The 22,470-nt window shown below is 38.8% G+C and overlaps 1 protein-coding gene across 4 annotated transcripts in view; it reads right to left on the bottom strand.

Annotated features, from left to right (window-relative positions):
- The window catches only part of LOC105917892 (glutamate receptor 2), a 104,257-nt gene that overhangs the window by 6,817 nt on the left and 74,970 nt on the right, over positions 1–22,470 (bottom strand). For 2 of the 4 annotated variants that reach the window (XM_012852835.3, XM_012852834.3), the window contains exon 19: positions 16,681–16,856. The exons of the other annotated variants lie outside the window; for them this stretch is intronic. In XM_012852835.3, coding sequence (XP_012708289.1) covers positions 16,686–16,856 — 171 coding nt within the window. In that variant the 3' untranslated portion in view covers positions 16,681–16,685. The remainder of the gene's footprint in view (positions 1–16,680; positions 16,857–22,470) is intronic. 4 annotated transcript variants of the gene reach the window in all.

Genomic DNA, 22,470 nt, shown 5'->3' with positions numbered 1-22,470 from the left:
AAAATATATTATGCACGCTATAACAGGCGATAGAAGAAGCAGGAGAGAGTAGTTTTCATTTGTGGAACTTAAGAAATGTAAGTAACCAACGTTAGCATCTTAAAATAATATTTAATTCTGAAGTATAATACATTTTATCAACAAAAATATTCAGTGTCAGGCAGGAGTTCTGAAGACTGCTGGAAAAATCGACAAGCAAAGAATGTAAGCTTTCAAAAAATCCCTTTAAGGCGGTTCAGATATAAATAGCAGGTGTTATTCGTTTTATAGAGTATAACAATACGAGATGGTGCCTAAACATTGCTATTTTTTGTTTAGAAAGCATAATTAGGGTTCAACATAATAATAGTGCTATTTAATTATTTATACTTTTGGAAATAGGATAAAGTACAAACAGAGGAACACATTGGTTTGATTTTACATAGATTTCCACACAGTCCATAAGTAAATTAGTACAAACATTAGTGTCCGGTAAAAATGCTTGAATCTGGCTGTTTATTTTGGAGATTACGGATAAGATAGTGTTATATTTTATTTTAATAATTGTTAAAAGCGATTTTATATTTGAATAAATTTAGGCTCATGCTTAGTGTTGTGATTGTAGATGATGCCACCAAAAATGAAAAGAGACATAAGGAGCTATTTTAACACTCTGACAGTAAGTATCATAGGATGATATAAAAGGTTGTGTTACATTTAATCCTTTAATACTAAAAACACACTTGTATAATAGTAACATTATATGATTATAGGAAATACAGATATCCAGTAATAATGATGCAGGGCAGCTTGGAGGTGAAGCAGCTGGCCCTTCAGTGCTTCAGGTGATGTCTAATTTATTTTAATTACAAATTAAGGAGCAGCTTTTTATTTATATACAATATATATAGTGCTTATAAAATTTGTATTAATGTAGCAAAAAATACTGCTTTTCTCTTTAAACGAAATGTCCCCTGATGCTCATGTCAAGTATAAAAAAATAGGGGCATGCATACTGCGTAGGACCAATGACATCAAACCAATGAAACTTGAGACCAGTAGTGTCCCTACCAAAGTTGAAATCAAACCTACGCCCATGGTTGGGGAGCTCACTATGGTACCGTGCTGGAGACGTCTCCCAGCTGCATAACTGCCGTGGTGAGCTCCCTGTCACGTTGCGGTCTATGTGGCTATTTATTTCGGTCCCACTGGGTTGAATCGCGCTGGCAGGTTAAAGCCTTTGGTCAACCTGATCTCTCCTGTCCCACATCCTGCAACACAAACACTTCACCAGCCATAAAACCATAATAATGGATTTGTTGCACTGCACCACACCTTCCCCCTCCCTCCATCCACACCTCTCTTATTGGCACAACACTCCATTACAAATCTATTAATCTCGCTGGTAAAGTGTTTGTGTTGCAGAATGCAGGCCAAGCAGAGGCTTTAACCTGCCGGTGCGATTCAACACAGTGGAACTGAAATAAATAGCCATAGACTGTGGTGCGGTGCGGTGGCGGCTGCATAATTGCTGAGGATGGTAGCGAGTTCCCTGCCACCCCAACAACAGGAATATGCAGCTGGGATCCAGTTCTTTAACGCGCTACCGCAGCAGAGAACTCGCTGCCAGCATACCTGTAACACAGAAACGTTATGCAGCTGTTTGTCAACTCGTCACCGCGTTGGAGTCACCACAGTCACAGCAGTGCCTGCAGAGGAGAGCTTGCTCTCCCGGACAGCGGCAGAAAAATCATGCCACTGACATGCCGCAGATTTTTCAGTTTCAAACACATCTTTCTTATATTTGAAAGCATTTAGAAATGAAATAAACTTACAGTTAATGGCAGCGTTGTGGTCGCCACCTTCCCTGTTGGTACAGATTTTTTTTTAAACTGAGTTTGTTCGGAAACTGGCTTCAGTAAAGTCCCCATTAATGAACTTCAGCCAGCTTCTGTGATTCTCTCATCTTTCGGGAGTGAGTGGAACCTTCATGCATTTTCAACCACCTCAGACATATGAGCTCTCCTTTATACGCTGTGCATACACTGTCCGATTTTTTGGGCGATTCTTCCGTTGTGCAAGAATATTTTGAATTGGGCTGAGTTTCATTTGCATCATGCGTCTTGCGTTGTGTAGTATACAGGGAGTAACGAGGGGCTATTAGCCTCTCATGACCACCTCCTGATCAGGAATTGTGGGCTTGGATGAATATCCAACATGTTTGAAATTCAGTCGGCCCTCGTGAGGTGATCGTGTGCACTGTTGAATCTCATAGTTCTGCATCAACAGTCAAGCTACGAGCGTCTACGAGCCGATTTCCCACTACCTCGCCCACTGCACATGTGCAAACAAGGGCCTTCTTCTTCTTCTCAGACGAAAACATAGGAGCGGAGAGAAGCATGGCGGCGGTACATGTGACATGGAGTCAAACTACGGAGTCAACTCGTAGAATTGCCAAGGCAGCACGTTTGTTTTAGTGAGCCTCATCTTTAACAGTGAGCACTGACACTTCCATCTTGTTCTTCTTCTACTGTTTACATTTGGCTTCCGCATAGATGAGTCCGACAAGCGGCATCTCTCTACGGCGCTGAGTCCGACATGTGGTTTTTGGACGTACAGTGTGAGCAGTCAGATCACATCAGAGCATCGGGTACAGTGTATCTAAGTACAATGATTAAAAATATCATACAGTGTATGCCCGGCTTTAGTAGCCACTGTGAAGTTAGTTTGAGGTTAGATATGGGATATTTGCACTCAGCGGCTTCAGCTGTGATTGCCTCCTGTTAAAACCGATACAGGGAGGCTGATCTGGGGCTGCCGTCTGCTCGCTCTTCTGACTTCCTCCTCTGGAGTGGAGCAGTCAGACATTTTAGCGCGACTCACAGCAGGTGCGTCAGCTGGGGGGAGGATGGGAGGGAGAAAGCTACTTAATGGGGTGCTCTGATTGGAGAATATGATTACGCAGAAAGACGGCCAATGTAAAAAGACAAACAGTTTTCTGATCTGACTGTTTTTGAGCAAAGCAACAAAGCTGACTGCCCCTGAGCAGGTCCTTTGGTATTTAGTTTTGACATTAACACGGCCTCATCAGTGCACAACAGATCATATTATAAAACCTCAGAAGAACAAAATTTGTTGTCATGCTCCGTTTAGAATATTAAAACAAAGAAAAATGTTGAAATACTTAATACTTATTTTATCTGCCACAAATACATTTTTAAAAATTAGCAAAATGAGCAATGATAGTAGTAGTATAGCTGCCAGTGGCCATGTGGTTTATTCCTGAATTGAACCCAATAGAGAATCTGTGGAGTGTTGTCAAGAGGAAGATGAGAGACACCAGACCCAACAAGGCAGATGACCTGAAGGCAGCTATCAGAGCAATCTGGGTCTCCAGGACACCTCAGCAGAACCACAGGCTGATCACCTCCATGCTATACAGCACCGATGCAGTAATTCATGCAAGAGGAGACCCAGCCAAGTATGAAGTGCATAAATGACCATACTGTTCAGAAGCCTGAGATTTCTGTTAGAAATATAGTTTTTATTGAGCTTGTGTAATATTCTCCTTTTCTGAGACACTGAATCATTAAAATGACAAGAAATAGTCTTAAAAATTTTCACTGAGTTTCAATTCCTGAAAAGAGTGACAGAATATGTTGAACTTTTTTGCGAAATTCTAATCTTGTAAGGTTGTACCTGTATATACAATCTCAGTATCCCACGTCACAAATTATGTTTCAAAAATCTGCATCAACAGTTAAACTACAACGTTCATAGAGTCTTAAAAAAAAGTCTGATTTGTATCACCTCTGTTGAATAAAAACAACTATAATCTTTTGAGCTTGGTGATGTGTATGAGAACTAAAATCCTTTGAGATCTTCCTTCAGGTGTGCAGAATGAGAGGAGTTATGCGTAATTCTTCAAGCATCATATGTCAAGCTCATTTTAGCTACATGCATTACATCTGTTAGGTGCTGTGCTGTCTTTTCACTTTGATTTGAAGTATTACCACCAGATTTTGTATTTAGCATTTTGTGGACCTATTAGTAGATTAGTAAAATGTAAAGCCCTTACAATTTTAACCACGGACTTCATATAAACAAAGCTTTAAACTCATTTATTGCCAACTAGTGAGGAGAAGGATTGAGCAACAACAAAACTACATTACAAAGCGCCACTTAAAGCTAAGTGTCTGTTAGCTACATGTCACTGCTGGCTGCTTCTGTTCAGCAATCAGTGAGAGAAAATCCTTGGCCCAATTGAAGAAGGATGAAAAACATTCAACTTTAAACAGGCCAGCACACATATCTATCACAAAAATTCCTCAGCCACTGAGAAACATGACACCCCAGGGTAGAATGGCGTCAAGAGACGTAGTTGTGGTCTGATACCCGATCATACTGTTAAGTATCAACCTTTGATTTCAATGATGTAGGAGTAGATGTTCCTACATTGCCTTCCTGCACATGTAATACTGTAGCAAACACAATGTGATCACCAAGCAAGCCAGCTAGCCTCACATGTTTTGGACATGGCAAAAAGTTCCTCCACAGGAACTACGCAGCTACGCTTTGGTTAAACATGTATCCTTAACCGAGATGTGAATGAACATACATTTATCTTTATTTGATTTCTGTCAGATGTGTTATGAGATTGATCTATAAAACTGAACTTAACTGAATAAAAGCTGCTAAACAATATGTTTTTAATTATCTGTGTTAATATAATGAGTTCCCTAAAAAGCCGTCCTATAACAAGCAAAAAATACAAATATAAAGAAGGGAAGCCAGTACAAATGCTTCGGACACATAGAACATAAACATAATGACACCTGCTGTCAATTTTAGGTGTCCTGTAAATAGAAATACTAAACATTTTTATTTAAACATGAATACACTACATATTCTAAGAATAACTGTTGGATTTCTGGAAGGCGACCACAAAGTGTAGTAATGTACTGGTGCAGCTCCCTCTACTTTCAATCACACCATGCTCTAAAGCTGTCTGAATTAGTCACTTTGGTGAGTACAGATTCCTTTTTATGTACTTTGAAGTCATATCGCAAGAAAATTATCCTGCAAGAACAAACAAACAAATAAACTCACCACCCTGCCTTAAAGGTGTAGTAGAATATCTTGCTGGTGAAGATTCTCAGTCATCCAGGTCATGGTCATTCCAAAAAAGTAAAAAGTGACCTGACCATTTCTAACCTACATTTCTGGAACAATCTTCCATTATACCTGAAATGGTAACAATATAAGAGGTTTCATCAACTGGAGGCAAAAATTGACCAGATTTGATTGGAAAATATTTGTCGTTGCTTGATATGGCAAGTGGATACTGATCTCCAACAGGCTTTCTGGAGACTATCTACTAATGTAATGGTATCAATGAAAATCTAGTATTCTGTGCCTAGCTTAATCTATAAAAAAAATCCTCTGCCCAACTGAAGTCTTTGCAAGAGGTCTCTGCAAAATGTTTTGTGGTCTAAGACTTTGTACCAACTCAGAGCCTGACTCCTTACCCTCAAAACCAAATCTGGGCAAACTTCCATGGCTAGGGATTAAACAGTTCCACATCTATCAGACCAATGAACTGATTATCAAAGAGCTCTGGGGAACTCCAAACCATCATGACAACAGGTTTGAATTGTGGAGGATCATTGTCCAGAGATCCTGGTGGACCTCTACAAAGGAGGACCAAAGCATTAATTTTAAGATCTTCTCAGGATAGCTCTTCATTGCCTTGGAAGGCGGACAACGGTTGTTGGGGTCTTTTGAGGAGACTTGGTGATACATTGATGGTCATCCTTAAGTGCAAGAATACTTTATTCATGTTTTGGTTAAAATCAAGGCACCAGATCACTGTGCCATTTCTGACAGGTAATGCATCACTGAAATGTAGTTGATTGTATTTGCAGTTCTTTTATATTACCTTAAGATTGATTAATAAAGCATATCCTGAATAAGAATGTAGAAAATAATTTGTAATCATGACTGGAAAATGGAAATTGATGTAGTCTCAAAATGGGCTCAGTTTCCTGTGTTCTATTTGTGCCAGTCTAAAGGCTAGATAAATACAGAGAGTTGCATCAGGAAGGGCATCTGGTGTAAAACAATGACCACCATTGATGCTGATGACCGACAGGGTACTGGTGGAAATTGGGCTACTGTTGGTCAGCAAAGACAAGAAAGAGGAGGAGAAAGATCTGCCTATAGCCAGAGAGAGAAGAGGAAAGGCAAGAGTCTAGGACTTAGAGTAGGGACTTTAAAGGTTGAATGATGCAGCGTAAAGTCTGAAGATAGATGTAGGCAAATCAAAGGGCACAGAGGAACTTGTATGATAGGTTAGACAGTAAGAAGGATTTATACAGGTTGGCAAGGGGGAGAGACAAAGATGGGAAGAATATTAGCAGGTTCAGGTAATTTAGACTGAAGATGGAAATGTACTGACACATGCAATAAGTGTGATAGGAAGATGGAAGGAGTAGTTTGAAGAGTTGATGAATGAAGGAAATGATACAGAACAAAGAGCAGAAGAAGTGACCATTGTGGATCAGGAAGTAGCAACAATTAATGCGGATGAAGTAAGGAAGGCGTTTAAAAGGATGAAGAGTGTAAAGGCTGTTGGTCCTGATGATATACCTCTGGAGGTATGGAAGTGTCTAGGAGAGACAGCAGCAGAGTTTTTGAATAGAATCTTAGAGAATGAGAATATGCCTGAGGAATGGAGGAGAAATGTGCTGATACCAACTTTCAAGAATAAAGGAGATATGCAGAGCTGCAGCATATTAGAGAGGAATAAAATTATTGAGTCATCCAATGAAGTTATGGGAAACAGTAGAGAAAGCTAGACTGAGGTCAGAAGTGAGCATCTGTGAGCAGCAGTATGATTTCAGGCTAATAAAAAGTTCTACAGATGCAGTATTTGCTTTGAGGATGCTGATTGAGAAGTACAGAGAGGGTCAGAAGGAGCTGCATTATGTTTTGTAGATCTAGAGAAAGCATATGACAGGGTGCTGAGAGATGAGCTGTATGATGAAGTCTGAGGTAGCAGAGAGGTATGTTAGAGTGGTGCAGGACATGTAGGAGAGTTGTGGTGATGGACAGTTTGACAGATGAGGTTCAACAGGAGTCTCATGGACTATGTTTGCAGATGACCTTGTGATCTGCGGTCTATTATCACACAGGGCAATGTACGTTTTCTTTTTTTCTCCTTTAATAATAAATACCATTTAAAAACTGCATTTTGTGTTGTTGTTGTTTTTTTACTAATATTTACATTTTTGATGTTCTGAAACACTTTAAGGAGCAATAAGTAAGAAATGTACTGCAAAATTAACCAAAATCACTCTCACCTGTCACCTAGGGTGGAAGTAACATTCCCTATAAACAATCAGTCCTCTTCATCAAAAATGTCTTTAAACGTTTTTATCCTTTCAAAGTTAGGGGTACGGTCCGAAACTGCTTCGGTTCAGAGTGTAGTCCGTGTTTACTTCCTGGTTCCTGAGCCAATCATGTGAGATTTCCCATTTATATTTTTAAAACATATCATAGCATTTGGTATTTTATCTTGGCAAAAGAGCAGCAGCCTGCAAACATGGAAGCCAGTAAGAGAAGCGGACCAGAAATAGCAAGGAATACAACATAATATACCCGTCCTGTGTTAACAAAAAACCTCTGTGGCGTTTCACACTGTTGAGAAGTGGCTGTTCTCTGTGAAGGCATAGTATATGTGTAGTTCCAATTATCAACACTAAATGTCAGTATTACTTATTGCTCCTTTAAGTATTTAGTTAAATTGAGTTTGATTGTTTCTATTGTCCCCTGTGGGGGAAATTACATTCCAGTACAACCCATCAAGAGAAAGACAAACATGGGTGACAGGTCACTAAGGCCTTGCTGCCATTTTCAAGGCGCTGCCTTTTGCAGAATATAGAAAATGGTGGATGGAGGAAAAAGTGCATTTCTCACACTGTCCCTTATCAAGGGACAGTAGGAGGATGCAGATAAAAACCCTTGGCAGAAAAAGCAACATACACATGATATCATAAGGATAACGTGTGGGTGGTAAGACAAACGTAAAAAAAAAGAAAAAGAAATCAGGAAGAGGGCGAACACTTTTTCACACCACTGTAAAGGGAGTCGTTAATTTTAAATGGAGCAGGAATATAGAAGGTGGAGGATTTTAATACATAGGATAAACAATCCAGAGCAATTGTGAGTGTGGAAAAGAGGTGAAGAAACATGTCTAAGCAGGCTGGAATGGATGGACCAAAGTGTCAAGTTGGTTGTGTGATAAATGAGTATCAGCGAGAATGAAAGGAAAGGCGTACAAGATGCCAGTATAACCAGTGATGTTCTATGTATTAGAGACAGTGGCTCAGAAGAAGAGACAGGAGGCAAAGCTGGAGGAAGCAGAGATTAAGATGTTGAGGTTCTCTTTGGAAATGATGAGGATGGATAGGATCAGGAATAAGAACACCAGCAGGACAGTTCATATTAGATGAGGAAAAAAATTGGAAAAATGTAAACAGTACTAGGAAGAATAGGAAAAGACAGGTCCAGAGAACCTTTATCTCCTCAGGGTGAGCTATTTAAAAGTATAGGCCTAAAGATAACGTTTATTTTATATTAAGAACTAAACATGAGCCACAAAGCATCCAGGCTTTTTTTTAATACATTTTGTTGTGTACTTGGAATCTCTAGGAATGCAGAAACTTTGAATGTAGTCTGTCCTGTCCAAGTACTGCACATATATCTTTAGATTAGAGCTGTTAATCAGCTAATAAAAATGTACTAATTAATCGCAAATCTGTTTAAGAATTAATTGTGATTAATTGCGATTAATCACATTTCAAGTCAGCTTATATTAAAGGTAATTTAAGTCATCAATTCAACAAAAATGACTTTTATTATTTTACACTATGACATACTATTAAAAAGTTGTGAAATAAAAACAGTAGATGGGCTGTGCTTGATGTTACCAACACGTTTGTCGACATTTGGTCAAAACAGCGTCATCTACTGCCATCCAGTTACACAGTGATTGCTTAAAGCGAGTGCAGAGCAGGACAGATGTTCATAGGGAGAGAGTCTTGCAGATGCTGTCATGTTTTGAGTTCTGTCTATCTAAAGCGTTGTTAACCTTTGTCTCGATTTTCCATTCTTCTGTGACAGCCTGGATGTGCTGTGCACATGCCTCTGCATAGTGCCACTCCGCAGATTTATTTATAGTTAATGCAAAGGAGTGCATACACCAGTTGTCATTATTAAAGTGAGTCGTGAGAGCAGCATATGGCACTGTCTCTAACAGGCTTTGCTTTGTTACTTTATAGCTTTTGTACAGTGTTGACATTATTGTTTGCCTAGCATGGAGTCTTTTTTCATTCGCTAGTTTGATTGAGCAAAATAAGTACAATGTAGATGAGCCACTTTTCAAATTAATTGCTGCATTCATTTATTTTATCACGAAAAAGAAGAATATATAATGCAAATAGTTATTTAAATTTAACAGTATCACTTTCTATTCTTTTTCGCACATATTTTTCAATCCATTTAGTGTACTCTATTTTCTTTAACTGCTAAACTAGGTCATGGACTTCTGACTTACCAATTTTATGATTCCGTTATTGTTATTGCTTGGAGCAATTTTGTAGCCCAAGCTGAAGGATGCCAAAGCTACAAGATGATAAGTCAAAATGTTTGGTTGCTCATTACACCATCCCCCAGCATACTACAAAGATGGCTGAGCAAGGTGGAGTGGAACGCTCTGCGATCTGGAGAAGGGCGGGGTGTAAAGTGCCTCCTTCAGATTTAAAGAAACTTCAGAATGAGTTGCTTGCAAACACACATCAGGATAGGGGGATGTGTCGGTAAAATAATGAGGAATTCAGACCAAAGCATTGCAGTTCCACTTTATATAGACCACAACCGAATGATTTCGATGTGAAAAGGAAGGAGTGAAAAGCATGATATGTCCCCTTTAAACACCATTGTTTGAATCTATTTAAATTGTTAACAGCAAATTCCTTTGTGTAAGTTTGGAGTCCAACTTTTCTTTATCTGTCTTTATTATGTCACTGTAATGTATTTTACTCTCTGCTGTTCTTTTCTTTTGTTCTAATTATGTATAGCACTTTGAATTGTCTTGTCATTGAAATGTGCTATACAAATATACTTGCCTTGCCTAGATGTTTTGGAGAAAAAGCCAGAGAGGCCAGACTGAGATGGATTGGACATGTACAGCAGAGGGATAGTGAGAACATTGGTAGAAGGATGCTGAGTTTGGAACTGCCAGTTGGGAGGCCCAGAAGTAGACTGAAGAGCAAATGTATAGATGGAGTGAAAGAGGACATGAAGGTAGTTGGTGTGAGAGAAGAAGATTCAGAAGACAGGGTTAGATGGAGACAGATGACTTGCTGTGGCAACCCCTGAAATGTAAAAGCGATTAGAAAAAGATCTGAGAGCTTGCTGCTATGTTCCTGGCTAGCTAATAGGGTTGGACCTGCAGAGGAGAGATTTGGGTTATTGTCTTTTGTGATGTTTTCTTTACTTAGGGCTGCTCATCTTGTGCTGCATTTTATTAAACTGAGTGTTCTCCCAAAGTCTTTAGATTTATTTCTCTCATTAACTGATTTTTTCCCTAAATTGTTTTTGTGCACAAATATTATGACCTCTTTTTGAAAGGAAACCATCTTTTAGAATCTAATATGCATTTACAGAGATTAAAAGGAAAGGGGTCAAGATTTTTTTTTTATTTCCAATGAATATTCACTTTTTGCAACTTGATGCTCTGCATTTGGGTCCTCGTTCTACAAATCCTTAGACTCAGAGTTGTGTCACATATTATATATAGCCTGTGTGATGCACTTAGAAATTTTGGTTGAACTCAACATGTTAAACAACCTACACACTAACAGGAACCTATTTTAGACCTGATCACCACTAAGGGTCTAACCATTTCCAAGGTCAGTGTAACTGATGTTGCTCTGTCTGATCACTTTTCTGCTAACTTTGAAAGCATCATTTCCAATGACTCATTTAGCCAAAGAGACATAGTTAGAAAACGGATCTTTAAAGACAATGGCACTGAAACCTTTACCCAAGATTACTCTTCTATTTCCACTTTGTCCTGTAACTCAGTATATTAACTAATAGATACCTTTCAGTCTAAAGTTTCAGATATTACTAACTGCATTGCTCCAGTTAAAGTGAAGGTTGTTCCTGGGGAGGAAAAAAATCTCCATGGAGGAGTGCTCCAGCAGTTAGAAGTGAAAAAAGGGTTAGTGTCAAAAAGCTGAACGCAGGTGGGGAAAGACTAGACTCCATGTTCACTGTGACATCTATAAAGAGAGACTTTACAGATATAACTTACAGCTGAAAAATGCAAGGGAATCCATCTTCTCTGAGATCATCAACAAAAAAATTAATAATGCTCGTGCCTTTATTTGCCACAGTCAAGAGGTTAACAAACCCTCCTGTGTCAGTGGCATCTGAACTCCACTCCACCAGGGCCTGCAATGAATTTGCTAACTTCTTTACTGAGAAAATTCTAAAGATTAGAGGATCAGTCTGTACATCCATATCAACTCCAGAACCACAGCTGTCTCCAACTAGAACTGATCTTGACAAAATGTCCTAATTCAGCCATAGAAACCACAAAAGCTTAGAAGAAATCGTTCACCAGCTATGTTCCTCCTCCTGCTGCCTCAGTGTTCTACCTACATATTTCTTTATGATGGTTTTGCCTGTCATAGCGTCTGATTTGACTCAGATAATAAACACGTTCCTTCTGTCAGGTGTATTATTCCCCCAAGCCCTTAAAACAGCAATTATTAAACCACTGTTGAAAAAGAACAACTAACACAAACTACTGCTGCAGAACTACAGGGGCTTCTCAAATCTCCCTTTTATTAGTAAGATTATTGAAAAAGCTGTGTTTCAACAATTAAATACCTTCTTTACTATGACCAATCCCTTTGACTTTTTGTAGTCAGGTTTCTGTGCTCACCACAATACAGAGACCGCCCTTATCAAGGTGTTTAATGACATCCATATAAATGCAGACTGCGGAAGAACCTCAGCTCTGGTACTATTGGACCTCAGTGTAGCATTCCATGCTGTCTATCACTCCATTCTGTTAGAGTGCCTGGAAAACTGGGTCGGCCTTTCTGGTACAGCTCTCCACTGGTTTAAATCCTACTTAAAGGACAGGGACTTTTTTGTATCAGTAGGTAACTTTACGTCAGCGATGACAAAAATCACATGTGGGGTTCCCCAAGGGTCCATCCTGGGTCCCCTCCTCTTTAATATCCACATGCTCCCTTTAGCCCAACATCAGTTATCATAACTATGCAGACGACACACAGCTTTACATCACCATGTCACCAGGTGACTATGGACCAGTTCAGGCACTGAGTAAATGCCTAGAAGAAATCAATGCATGGATGTGCCAAAATTACCTCCAATTGAATAAAAACAAAACTGAAATAATAATTTTTGGACTAATAGAGGAGCGATCAAAAGTTGACACACAGCTTCAGCTGCTTCAGCTAGGAACCACTGATCAGGCCTGAATCCTGGGTGTAGTGATGGACTCAGGCCTGAACCTCCAAAAGCATCTAAGCACAATTACAAAGTTGGCTTTCTATCACCTGAAGAACATTTCCAGGATTAAAGGACTGATGTCTTAACAGGATCTGTCCTCACTAAAACTAAGACTGAAAAAAGTAGAGCACAACACCCCAGTTCTAAAGTCCTTACACTGGCTTCCTGTATCTCAGAGAATAGACTTTAAAATACTTCTGTTAGTCTATAAATCCCTGAATGACTTAGCACCTAAATACATCACAGACTTGTTATCAGTGTATCAACCATCCAGACCACTCAGGTCTTCTGGCTCCAGCCTACTCTGCATACCTAGAACACAAACCAAACAAGGAGAAGCAGCATTCAGTTCCTATGCCCCACTTATTTAGAACAAACTCTCAGAAGACTGTAAAAGTGCTGAAACACAGAGATATTTTAACTCAAGGTTAAAAACCAATTTATTTTAGAGTTGCCTTTAAAAGTTAATGTTGAAGTTTGTAGTCCAGTTTGTCTTATATCTTAACTTGCTGCTACTATTCTAATGCAATGTACTTTCCTCTGTAATGTTTTTCTTTACTCTGTAATGTTGTTTTTTTGTTCATGTACAGCACTTTGAATCATCTTAGCACTGAAAAGGGTTTATATAAATAAACCTGACTTGCCTTGCTGAAACTTGGAAGATCCACTAAAAGGTCTAAAAGATAGTAACGCTAAATTTCAGTTCAACAAAAAAAAACTTTCCCCTTTTGTCAAAATTGCCATTTTTCTAACGGAGATTGTTTATTCCTCCTGCTGTAAGACTGTATACCTCAACAGTTTAATTGTACTCTTATCTTATTAGGATTCTGAACATGAGTATAAAACTCAAATTGTTTCTTTTTTTGCTAAATGACAAGCTTTTGTAAACATGAGCAATAGCTCCTCATTTACTACAAAAGACAAAAAAATTCAGCTCTGCTTTAATTTTTCGATTTTTATGTGACAAAATGACATCTTATTAAGAATAACAATTTGACCCCTGATATGCTCAGACAGTTCATAGTCACACTCAGATCAGTGGGTTCCATCACACGAGGAGCTTCAAATGCAAATGTCAAAGTTCCCTTGAGAAAAACCTCCTTTGGCACATTTGGCCTTTTCTTCCAGGGTGACAAACTGTGCAACTCCTTGACTCCAGTACTGATACAGGACCTTGAATTAGTGGCTTTTAAAAATGAATTGAAACATGTTTTAAAAAGGAATCAACTCTGCAGGCATATTTGATCCTACATGAAATTATTTTAAATCAGACTTTTGTATGATGGGAATTTGTGAACTCTTGTAAAGTTGTGTTTTTTCTTTTATGATGTTTTTAAAGGCCCTTCTAAGGATGGACATTGCAAATTAGCAGTGGCTATAAATGTTGTAGTGTTTACATGTTAAATGTACACACTATCAAATAAGTAAACTAAACTAAACTGTAAAATCTGATTATCTGTCGTTGTTTCTAGATAGCTAACAAAAATAGATTAAAAGCTAGAGCAAATAAACAAAACAAGTGCCCAAATCTCTTAACTAAAACAGACCAAACCATGAACTTTATTAACCCTTCTGCCCCAGTAAGTGCTGCCTTTTGCACTAACTGTGCTACAGCAGTTTGCATACACCACCCTGGAAAGCAAGATGCATACTGTATGTTTTCAAAGTCTTAAATGCAATCTTATGAAAAGGTATTGACCCCTGATAGATTTCTTCAATTATTGCTTTTTTGTCAAATCTAATGTTTCAGATCAAAAAGATTTTAATATCGGATAATGGAAACCTGAGTATATAGGAAAGACAGCTTTCAAGAGTTGACTATATTGATCAAGGGAGAGCAGCTATCCAAAACAACAAGGCTCTATATAAAATTGATTTTCCAACCTGTTAAATCACGAGTTATCTGTAATTAGAAACATTTTTGGTGTCATTTCATTTCATTACTGCCTGATTTCTACAAACAAGAAATTATTTTAATAAGAGCTGTCTGACAACACCAAGTACACAAAAAATCTCATAAAGGAGAATATGCCCTGATCTAAAGAAACTCAAGAACAGACCAGAAAACAACATTGGTCTCCATTGGAGACTTCCAAGGCCAAAACACCTGCTTACCAAAAAGAACATGAAGGACCATCTCACATTTAGTGATGATATCATGATGATGTTCATCACTAATATTCTGTGGACTGATGTCACAAAAGCTGAACTGTTTTGAAGCTATTCATCGTGGTGTTTCACAGCTATATCACCATACTGATAGCTAAACATTGTGGGGGTAGGGAAAATAGTTTGTGGCTGACCTGGATAGCTTGCCTTAATTGATGGAACCATGAGTTTTGCTCTCAAGCAGAAGCACAAGAAGACTAATGTCTCCTGACAATTTTGTGACATTAAGCTAAAGGATACTTGTGTTATGCAGCAGGACAATGATTCAAAGCACAGTACCAAGTCCCCCCCGGAAAAAAAAAGAAGACAAAAAAGACTTTGGACTGGCCCAGTCAAAGTCTGGCACTTTAGCCCGACTGAGATGGTTCAGCATTACCTTAAACAGACCATTCGTGCTGGAAAACCCTCACATATGCCTGATTTAAACAAACATGCAAAGAAGAGTGGTCCAGAATTCCTCCATAAGAATGTAAAACACTCGTTGCCATTTATCACAGACGATTGAAAGCTGTTGTTGGTGCCAAGGGTGGCACAAGCAGTTATTAGGCTTGGGGGCCAATTCTTTTTCACAGAGGTCGGAGCTAGTGCAAAAACTGAAGAAATGTAAGCCATTTTCAAGACCCAAGTCCAAAGTCCAGATAAACCTTTCTGTATTCAGGCATTTACCGTTCTGTGTTTGACCCTGATTATATTGTGTTTAGGATAAATGTCAGCTGCGGTAAATGCACTGACAAGGTACCCACCCCATAACGGGTATTTCTCTCTAAGTCCACTTCCTTTAAGTTAGATCAAAGAGGATGATTGGCTATAGACTAAGGAAAGTGCTGGAGAAACAGAAAACACAAAGGGTCAGGGGCAAGGTAAATAGGGTAAATAGAGGGGGGGGGGGAGTGAAAAAAACAGAGAAGAGGGGAAAACAGGAGAGAAAAGGAGTCATTTCAGAGAACACACAGGAGGAGAGATAGAGGCGGTAGAACTGGTCAGAGGAGTGAAGGGAATGGAAGGAGGAGTGAGCAAGCTTCAGGATAAGGAATAAACAAACGGCAGGATAATCACAGCCATACACAGTTTTGACCTTTAACTTCCTTTGCATGCCACTGTTTTTTTCTGTTATCAAAATGGATGAATTCTTATCATAGCTGGATTTATGGTAAATAAATCCAGCAACTGATCATTGTCATCTTCAGTGGCAAATCCAGTCTCACTGCTGTGAAGATAATCCCGTGGCAAGAAGCCATCACTTCTTTGTGCTTTAAAAAATGAGGCTACGTTCTTAAGCTGCATGTTTTAGTTTCTTCTGTAGTTCCTAAATAGAAGCAGGTACTTCCCAAAGTAACAGGATCTTAGAAAATAACTGCCTCTGAAAAGGATTACATTTTTCTTTATAAAAGATAAACATGTATTTTTTCAGTTCAGTTCATTTATATAGTGCCACTTTATAACAGAGGTTATCTTTTGGCACTTTACATAAAGCAAAAAGGAATTCAGTCAAATCATACAGACAGATTCCATGTCAATTACATCTATTCCAAATGATGGTAGTTATCAGTCAATGAAATAAAGTTCAGTTTCTTACAAAAATAGTTAAAAAGGCTTTTTGTCTAAGGAAGCCCAGCAGATTGTAGTCTTTGAATAGCAGCAATGTCTCCTCCTGGATGAGCGTGTAGCCACAGTGGACAGTCGCTGGCATTGTGCAGCAGACTAGCAAACGCTCCTTTTTCTTCAGCTTGTAATGTCCTTTTTGAAATATCTTTTTTTTTTTAAAAAAAAGCTTGTGTTCTGTAACACACACTCCTGGGATATGTGCCACTGAAGATGCTCTACACTGAATCCAGCTGCTCATGGAGGCGTTGCCTGGTTAAAGCTTGTCTATGGCTGTGAGGTGAGCAAAGTTTTAGCTATCAATCATCACTCTCCTACCCGTGTTAGATCTTGACGCTCTCAATGCCGTAAACGTTGTAGCCTTCTTTATAGGTGGCGTAGTTTGGCTGGTGGCTGGGAGACAGCAGGTTGTAGTTGGGGGCATGTTGAGGAGAAGACAGAGTGTGTGTGTAGTTCCCTGTATGCTGGGGTGATGAGAAGGTGTTGGCTGCCACCTTTACAACAAAAATAAAGTCAGTGTTATTGCTTCTCTGATTTTCCTTCTAGAACAATGCATCTTCAGCTGAGTGACTCTTGTTATTTTGCTTGTTGCAATCTGCAAATGCTACTTTGAGGAGCAATATGAAAAGTACATGTTGAAAGAAAAATGTCAACATTTCCTGAATGTTTTATTCTTTTATGCTCCTTCTGAGTTGTTGCAGACTAGAGGGCTACATTTAATCGACATTATTCCGCCAAAGCAATGTGTATTACATGCCAAGGAGAAGATAGCGTCACCATTTATGAACAAAAAAACAATCCAGACCTACAAAACTGAGACGATTCTGATGCAAAACGCTTTTGGTCTCAGTCATTTATAAAGACTGCTAGGTGGTGAACACACAAAATAAAGAGAGATCAGTGTTTGCACATCTGTGTCACTGACAAAGCTCTTGTGAAGGGAAATAGGCACCATGAATTCCACTGCCAAGCAAATACCATCTCTAAGCATTGGTGCTATTTACCTCCATTAAAACGCAGGGGGAAAAGAAAGACCCCCAATAAATTTCAGGCTTTTATCTTCAATTGAGTCAGATCTTTACATACACCATATAAACAGACACATAACCTTTCTACCCCCTGTTTAAAATTAAAGCAGATTCAATTCTTCCTGTTTTAGATAGTAGTTTAGATTAGCACAACTATTTCTGTTTGCTGAATTACAGAATAATAGAGAAAATAAAAAAAAAGAAATTGGATAGTTCTTCTCGACAGGTTCTTTTTTGGTTTGTCTCTTCTCCAAGAGACTTCTTCAGTCTGAGGAGTTTCAGGTAAACTCAGCCTTATCAGCAGAACCTTTGCATAGTGGATCAACAAGTTTAGCAGTGACAATCAAAACTGGTTGCTCACGTGCAAAAGAGGACCATCAGCTACCAACATTTTAAACACTCTGATGGCCGCTTATTGTTCCCAGGGGGATGATTCGTAGCAGCAGAACCACTCTTTCCACAGAACAACTGTGCCAGCTCCTAAAACTGAGCCTGCGGTCAACCTACTTTACTTATGAAGGCAAGATGGGTCTTGGGTGGAGGACATTTAAAAACTGAAACGTACCACAAACTCACCTACACAGTACCTACACAGTACACAGATGGGAGTACACAGGTGTGACTCCCATCACCAACTGGAGTCAATTAGGAGTCATCAGGACTCTGTATCACTCAGCAGAGAATGTACCCACAACTCAGAAGTAAGGGTGAAGGAGAAATCACACACCAGACAGGCCCTAGAGCAATGTGGTTATCCCAACTGGGCTTTCCTCATAGCGGACAAGAAACCCAAACAGAACTCCAGCCAACCACCAGGCGAAAAGGGGGATCCCAAACCCCAGACCAGCAGTCATCCCTTATGTTGCTGGAGTTTCAGAGAAACTGAGAAGTTTATTTTCTAGACATGACATCCCAGTGGCTTTCAAAGCCCAAAACACATCAGAGCAAAGACAGGTTCACCCCAAAGATCTGATCCCCCAGCAAAAACAGAGCAATGTTGTGTTGCTGTTAAGTACCAGGAGAATTGTCATCAGTTCTACATCAAAGAAAAAAAATCAGCCAACATCATCAGACCAAGATTCTGCAGTTTACACTCATCTGCCGGCCAGCAGTCACTCTTTCAGGAATGTTGGTTTGAACAAACCAACATTCCTGAAAAGGAGCCATTTTTGTTGAGAGAAACTTGCTGTTGTTAAACAGGCGTGGAGGCCTCCACGTCCAGTTGTCCCTCTTTTACAATCCTGTCGCTGCAAGCATAACTCAGCCCTTTGGGAGCAATAAGCAGCCATCAGAGAACTTACGATCAGTTGGTAGCTGATGGTCCTCTTTTGCATGTGAGTAACCAGTTTTGGTTATCACTGTTAAACTTGTTGATCCATCATACTGATAAGACTGAGTTTATCCGAAACTCCTCAGACTGAAGAAGTCTCTTGGAAAAGAAACATTTCAACGTAGAATAACCTGTCGAGAGGAACTATCCAATTTATTTTCTTTTGCATTTTTCTACCTGGATTATTGAGATGCATCTGAACATGTTAGAATGTTTGCCATTTTTGATTTCTTTCTTCAATTTCAGCCTTTTAATTACACTACAGTTGCTATGACCCTAAACAATTTGGAAATGTGAGCTTGATGTCATGGAATTGTACGCTTGAAACAGATGAAACAGAAACTCCATTGAATTTAAATTCTGTTTCAGAATTGAAATTTAGTGGAGGCATACCTTTGGATATATTTGTAAGGCAATACCTCAAACACACTGCTTCCATATGTGTGACATCATAGAAAAATCCAAAAATCCATTCTTGGAGACAATTTCTAGATGCATGAAGCATCCGCTTCATTGATTCAAATATAGGTAGAATTAATGAAGGGGAACATAGATCCAAATATGGTAAGGATAAACTGCATGGTGATGTCTAGCCATCCCCCTGTTCAGAAAGATTCTGGGTTCTTTGTCCCAAAGATGAACATGTTTTGGTTGGAGATATGCAAATCAACGACAGAGCAAAAGCAAAAGACCCTTCGAAGATGCTGGCGGAAGACGGTTGGAGAGATTTATCGAAGAAACAAGTCATGTACCAACATGAATTAGAAGGTCACTTAGAAAAGAAGAAGCCATTGGCCCAAAAGCCAAATAAAAATCCAGATTATAGTTTGCAAATCCGTTCAGAAACTAAGATCATACAGTGCCTTGCAAAATAATTAATTGATTTCTACCTATTTTGTTATATTTCAAACTGTAATTTAAACGTTTTTAACCCTTTTTTATGTGGTGGATTCACAAATAAGTGAAATGAGAAAAATAATCTATGTAAAAATGAATAAAAAAAAAGAAAAACTGAAAATTGACTTGTGGATATGTATCTACCACTTCTGCTATGAAGCCCCTAAAATGTTCTGGTTACCTTCAAAAGTCACATAATTAGGGAAACAAGGACCAAAGATTTAAATAAAAATAATAATTTAAAATGGATGTTTATAAAAATATTCCCCGGGGCACCATCAGAACCATCATTTTCAATGTAAAGCACATTAAAACGACAACTAACCTGCCAAGAGACAACCGCCCACCACAACTCATAGACCGAGCCAGCAGGGTATTAATCAGAGAGGCAGCACAGAGACCAAAGGTTCCTTTGAAGGAGGTGCAGAGCTCCACGGCAGAGAATGGAGGATCTGTGTCCATAGGACCACAATAAGCCGTACACTCCATAATGTTAAAAATATGCACGTTTGTCAAAAGGTCTGTGGGTGACTCCCCAAATCTATGGTGGAAGGTTCTCAGGTCAGATGAGACTAAAAGGGAGTTTTTAGGCCACCAAGGAAAACTCTGGTGCAAACCCAACACATCCCGTCACTCCAAGAGCATCACCCCACAATAAAACATGGTGGTGGCAGCATCATGCTGTGGGATGTCTTTAAGCAGCAGGGGCAGGGAAACTGGCCCGAGTCAAGGGAAAGATGAATGGTGCTAAATACACCATAAGGATATTCTGGAGCAGAACTTGTCAGTCTGCCTGTGATCCGAGACTGGAACAGAGGTTCACCTTCCAGCAGGACAATGACCTGAAGCCTACTGCTAAAGCAACACTCGAGAGTTTTAAGGGGAAAAATTTAAATATGTTGGAAAGGCCTAGTCAATGTCAATGTCAAATCTCAATTCAATTAGGAAACTGAGGTTAGACTTGAAGATAACTGTTCACAAGTTAAAACCATCCAACATGTAGGAGCTGGAGCAGTTAAGCCTTGAGGAATGGGCAGAAAGTTCAGAGCCACTTGCAGATGGAATTGCTGCAAAAGTCCTATTTAATGTTTGCTTCACAATAAACAAAACAAATCCATCTTCAGAGTTCTCGGCATATTCTGTAAATGCAATGCTGCAACCTCTAACAATCCATTTTAATTTTAAGTTTTGAAGCAACAAAACATGAAAAAGGCTAAAGGGGATCTGATTAATCTAAAATTAAAGTTTTTAACTATTATGACATTGGTTTTTGTTAGCGGGAAAAATAGGACACATTGAGATCCTGAGAATACTATCCCAACAGTGGAATATAGGGGTATCAACATCATGTAAATGCAGTGTTTTGCTGTAGGAGGGACTGGTGCACTTCACAGAGTAGAAGATGGAAAGGTGACAAGTGGAAAGAAGATACTGTGTAAATATTGAAGAAACATTTCAGCGTATCAGAAAGAAAGTTAAAGTTTATGCACAAATGAGTCTGGCAAATGGACAACAACCCTTAACATGCTTTTTAGATTAATTACAATGTGATTTAAGGACACCAAAGTCTGTGTTTGCTGTGGCCATCCCATGAATGTTTAAGACTAAGATGGCTTACACACCTAACTCAGATACACTAGTCCTGTCAAGAGGAACTGGCCAAAAATTCAGCTAACTATTGTGAAAAGCTTGAGGTGGCATACCAAAAAATGTAATAAAAAATCATGGAGTTTAAAGAGTAATTCTACCAAATAGAAGAGAAAATTTTTAGAAATTTAAAAAGAAAAACAAATGAAACAAAATCTTTAAATGAAATTTATTAAAAGTTTCTTTTTAAAACTTTCTACAGTGTATGTAAATATCTGAGTTCAACTATATTTTGTACATATCTAGGGTTTTGGAAGAGTTCTTACGTCTTCCTAAACATCTCCATTTGACTTTCATAGATTTGGACAATTCATGATCATTTCATGAAAAATGACTTTTTTATGGAATCCGTGGCATGTGGTTCCGTTTAGTTGAAGGTAGATTTAGCTAAGTTTGAAACCTGGTGAAGACCAGCAAACTTAAGTATAGTTGTGTGAATTTCCAACTTAAACATGGCAAACATTTACATTGAGGAAACTGCACAAACAAACCCAGTACTCTTTTATGTATGATACTGTTCCAACTTTGCCACAAATCCAAGCATATTTAATTTGTACATTTCAATCCACGTAGCATTGAATGCACATATGAGAACACCAGGTTTCCTTCCTTATAAGCTACTCTTTAACTATCTAAAAGGATGTATTTTATGGCATTCACACAACTACATGTTCTAAGTAGTTAGGAACACTTCTGAAAGAGAAATATGCATGTCAAAGTAAATATATTTTATATGTAACATCAGACACCCATTCATTAATGTTATACACTACTTGCATAGATCACACACTAGTATAGGGACTGAACAAAAAAGCGTGCCCGCAAAAGGAAAGGCTGAAGCATTTCATAATATCAAACGTATTCATTTACATTACTGCTATAAAGACAGAGGCACTCAGAGCGTTGTGTAATAGTTGACAACTTTGATTTGATTAAGAGAAAAACAGGAAGTCACTCACTTGAACCACTGATTCAGAATGATGCTATAAGGAATAGATAATATCATCCCTGATGCACGACAATTAGGGGATGGACAGATTAATAAGACAATTAAATGAATTTACTCACCAAGAAACCCTCCAACCCCCCACCCCTCACTGTGCCAGCCTGCAGCCAGTTTCCAACCATTCCAATGAATAATTCAACCAGGCCACTTTCAGACAATGGTGCATAGCTGGCTTTGTGCATCACATACAAGTTGCACTT

Source organism: Fundulus heteroclitus, chromosome 5 (genome assembly GCF_011125445.2).
Source record: "Fundulus heteroclitus isolate FHET01 chromosome 5, MU-UCD_Fhet_4.1, whole genome shotgun sequence".
In the NCBI taxonomy this organism is placed as follows: Eukaryota; Metazoa; Chordata; class Actinopteri; order Cyprinodontiformes; family Fundulidae; genus Fundulus; species Fundulus heteroclitus.
This window is presented reverse-complemented; position numbering and strand designations above follow the sequence as displayed.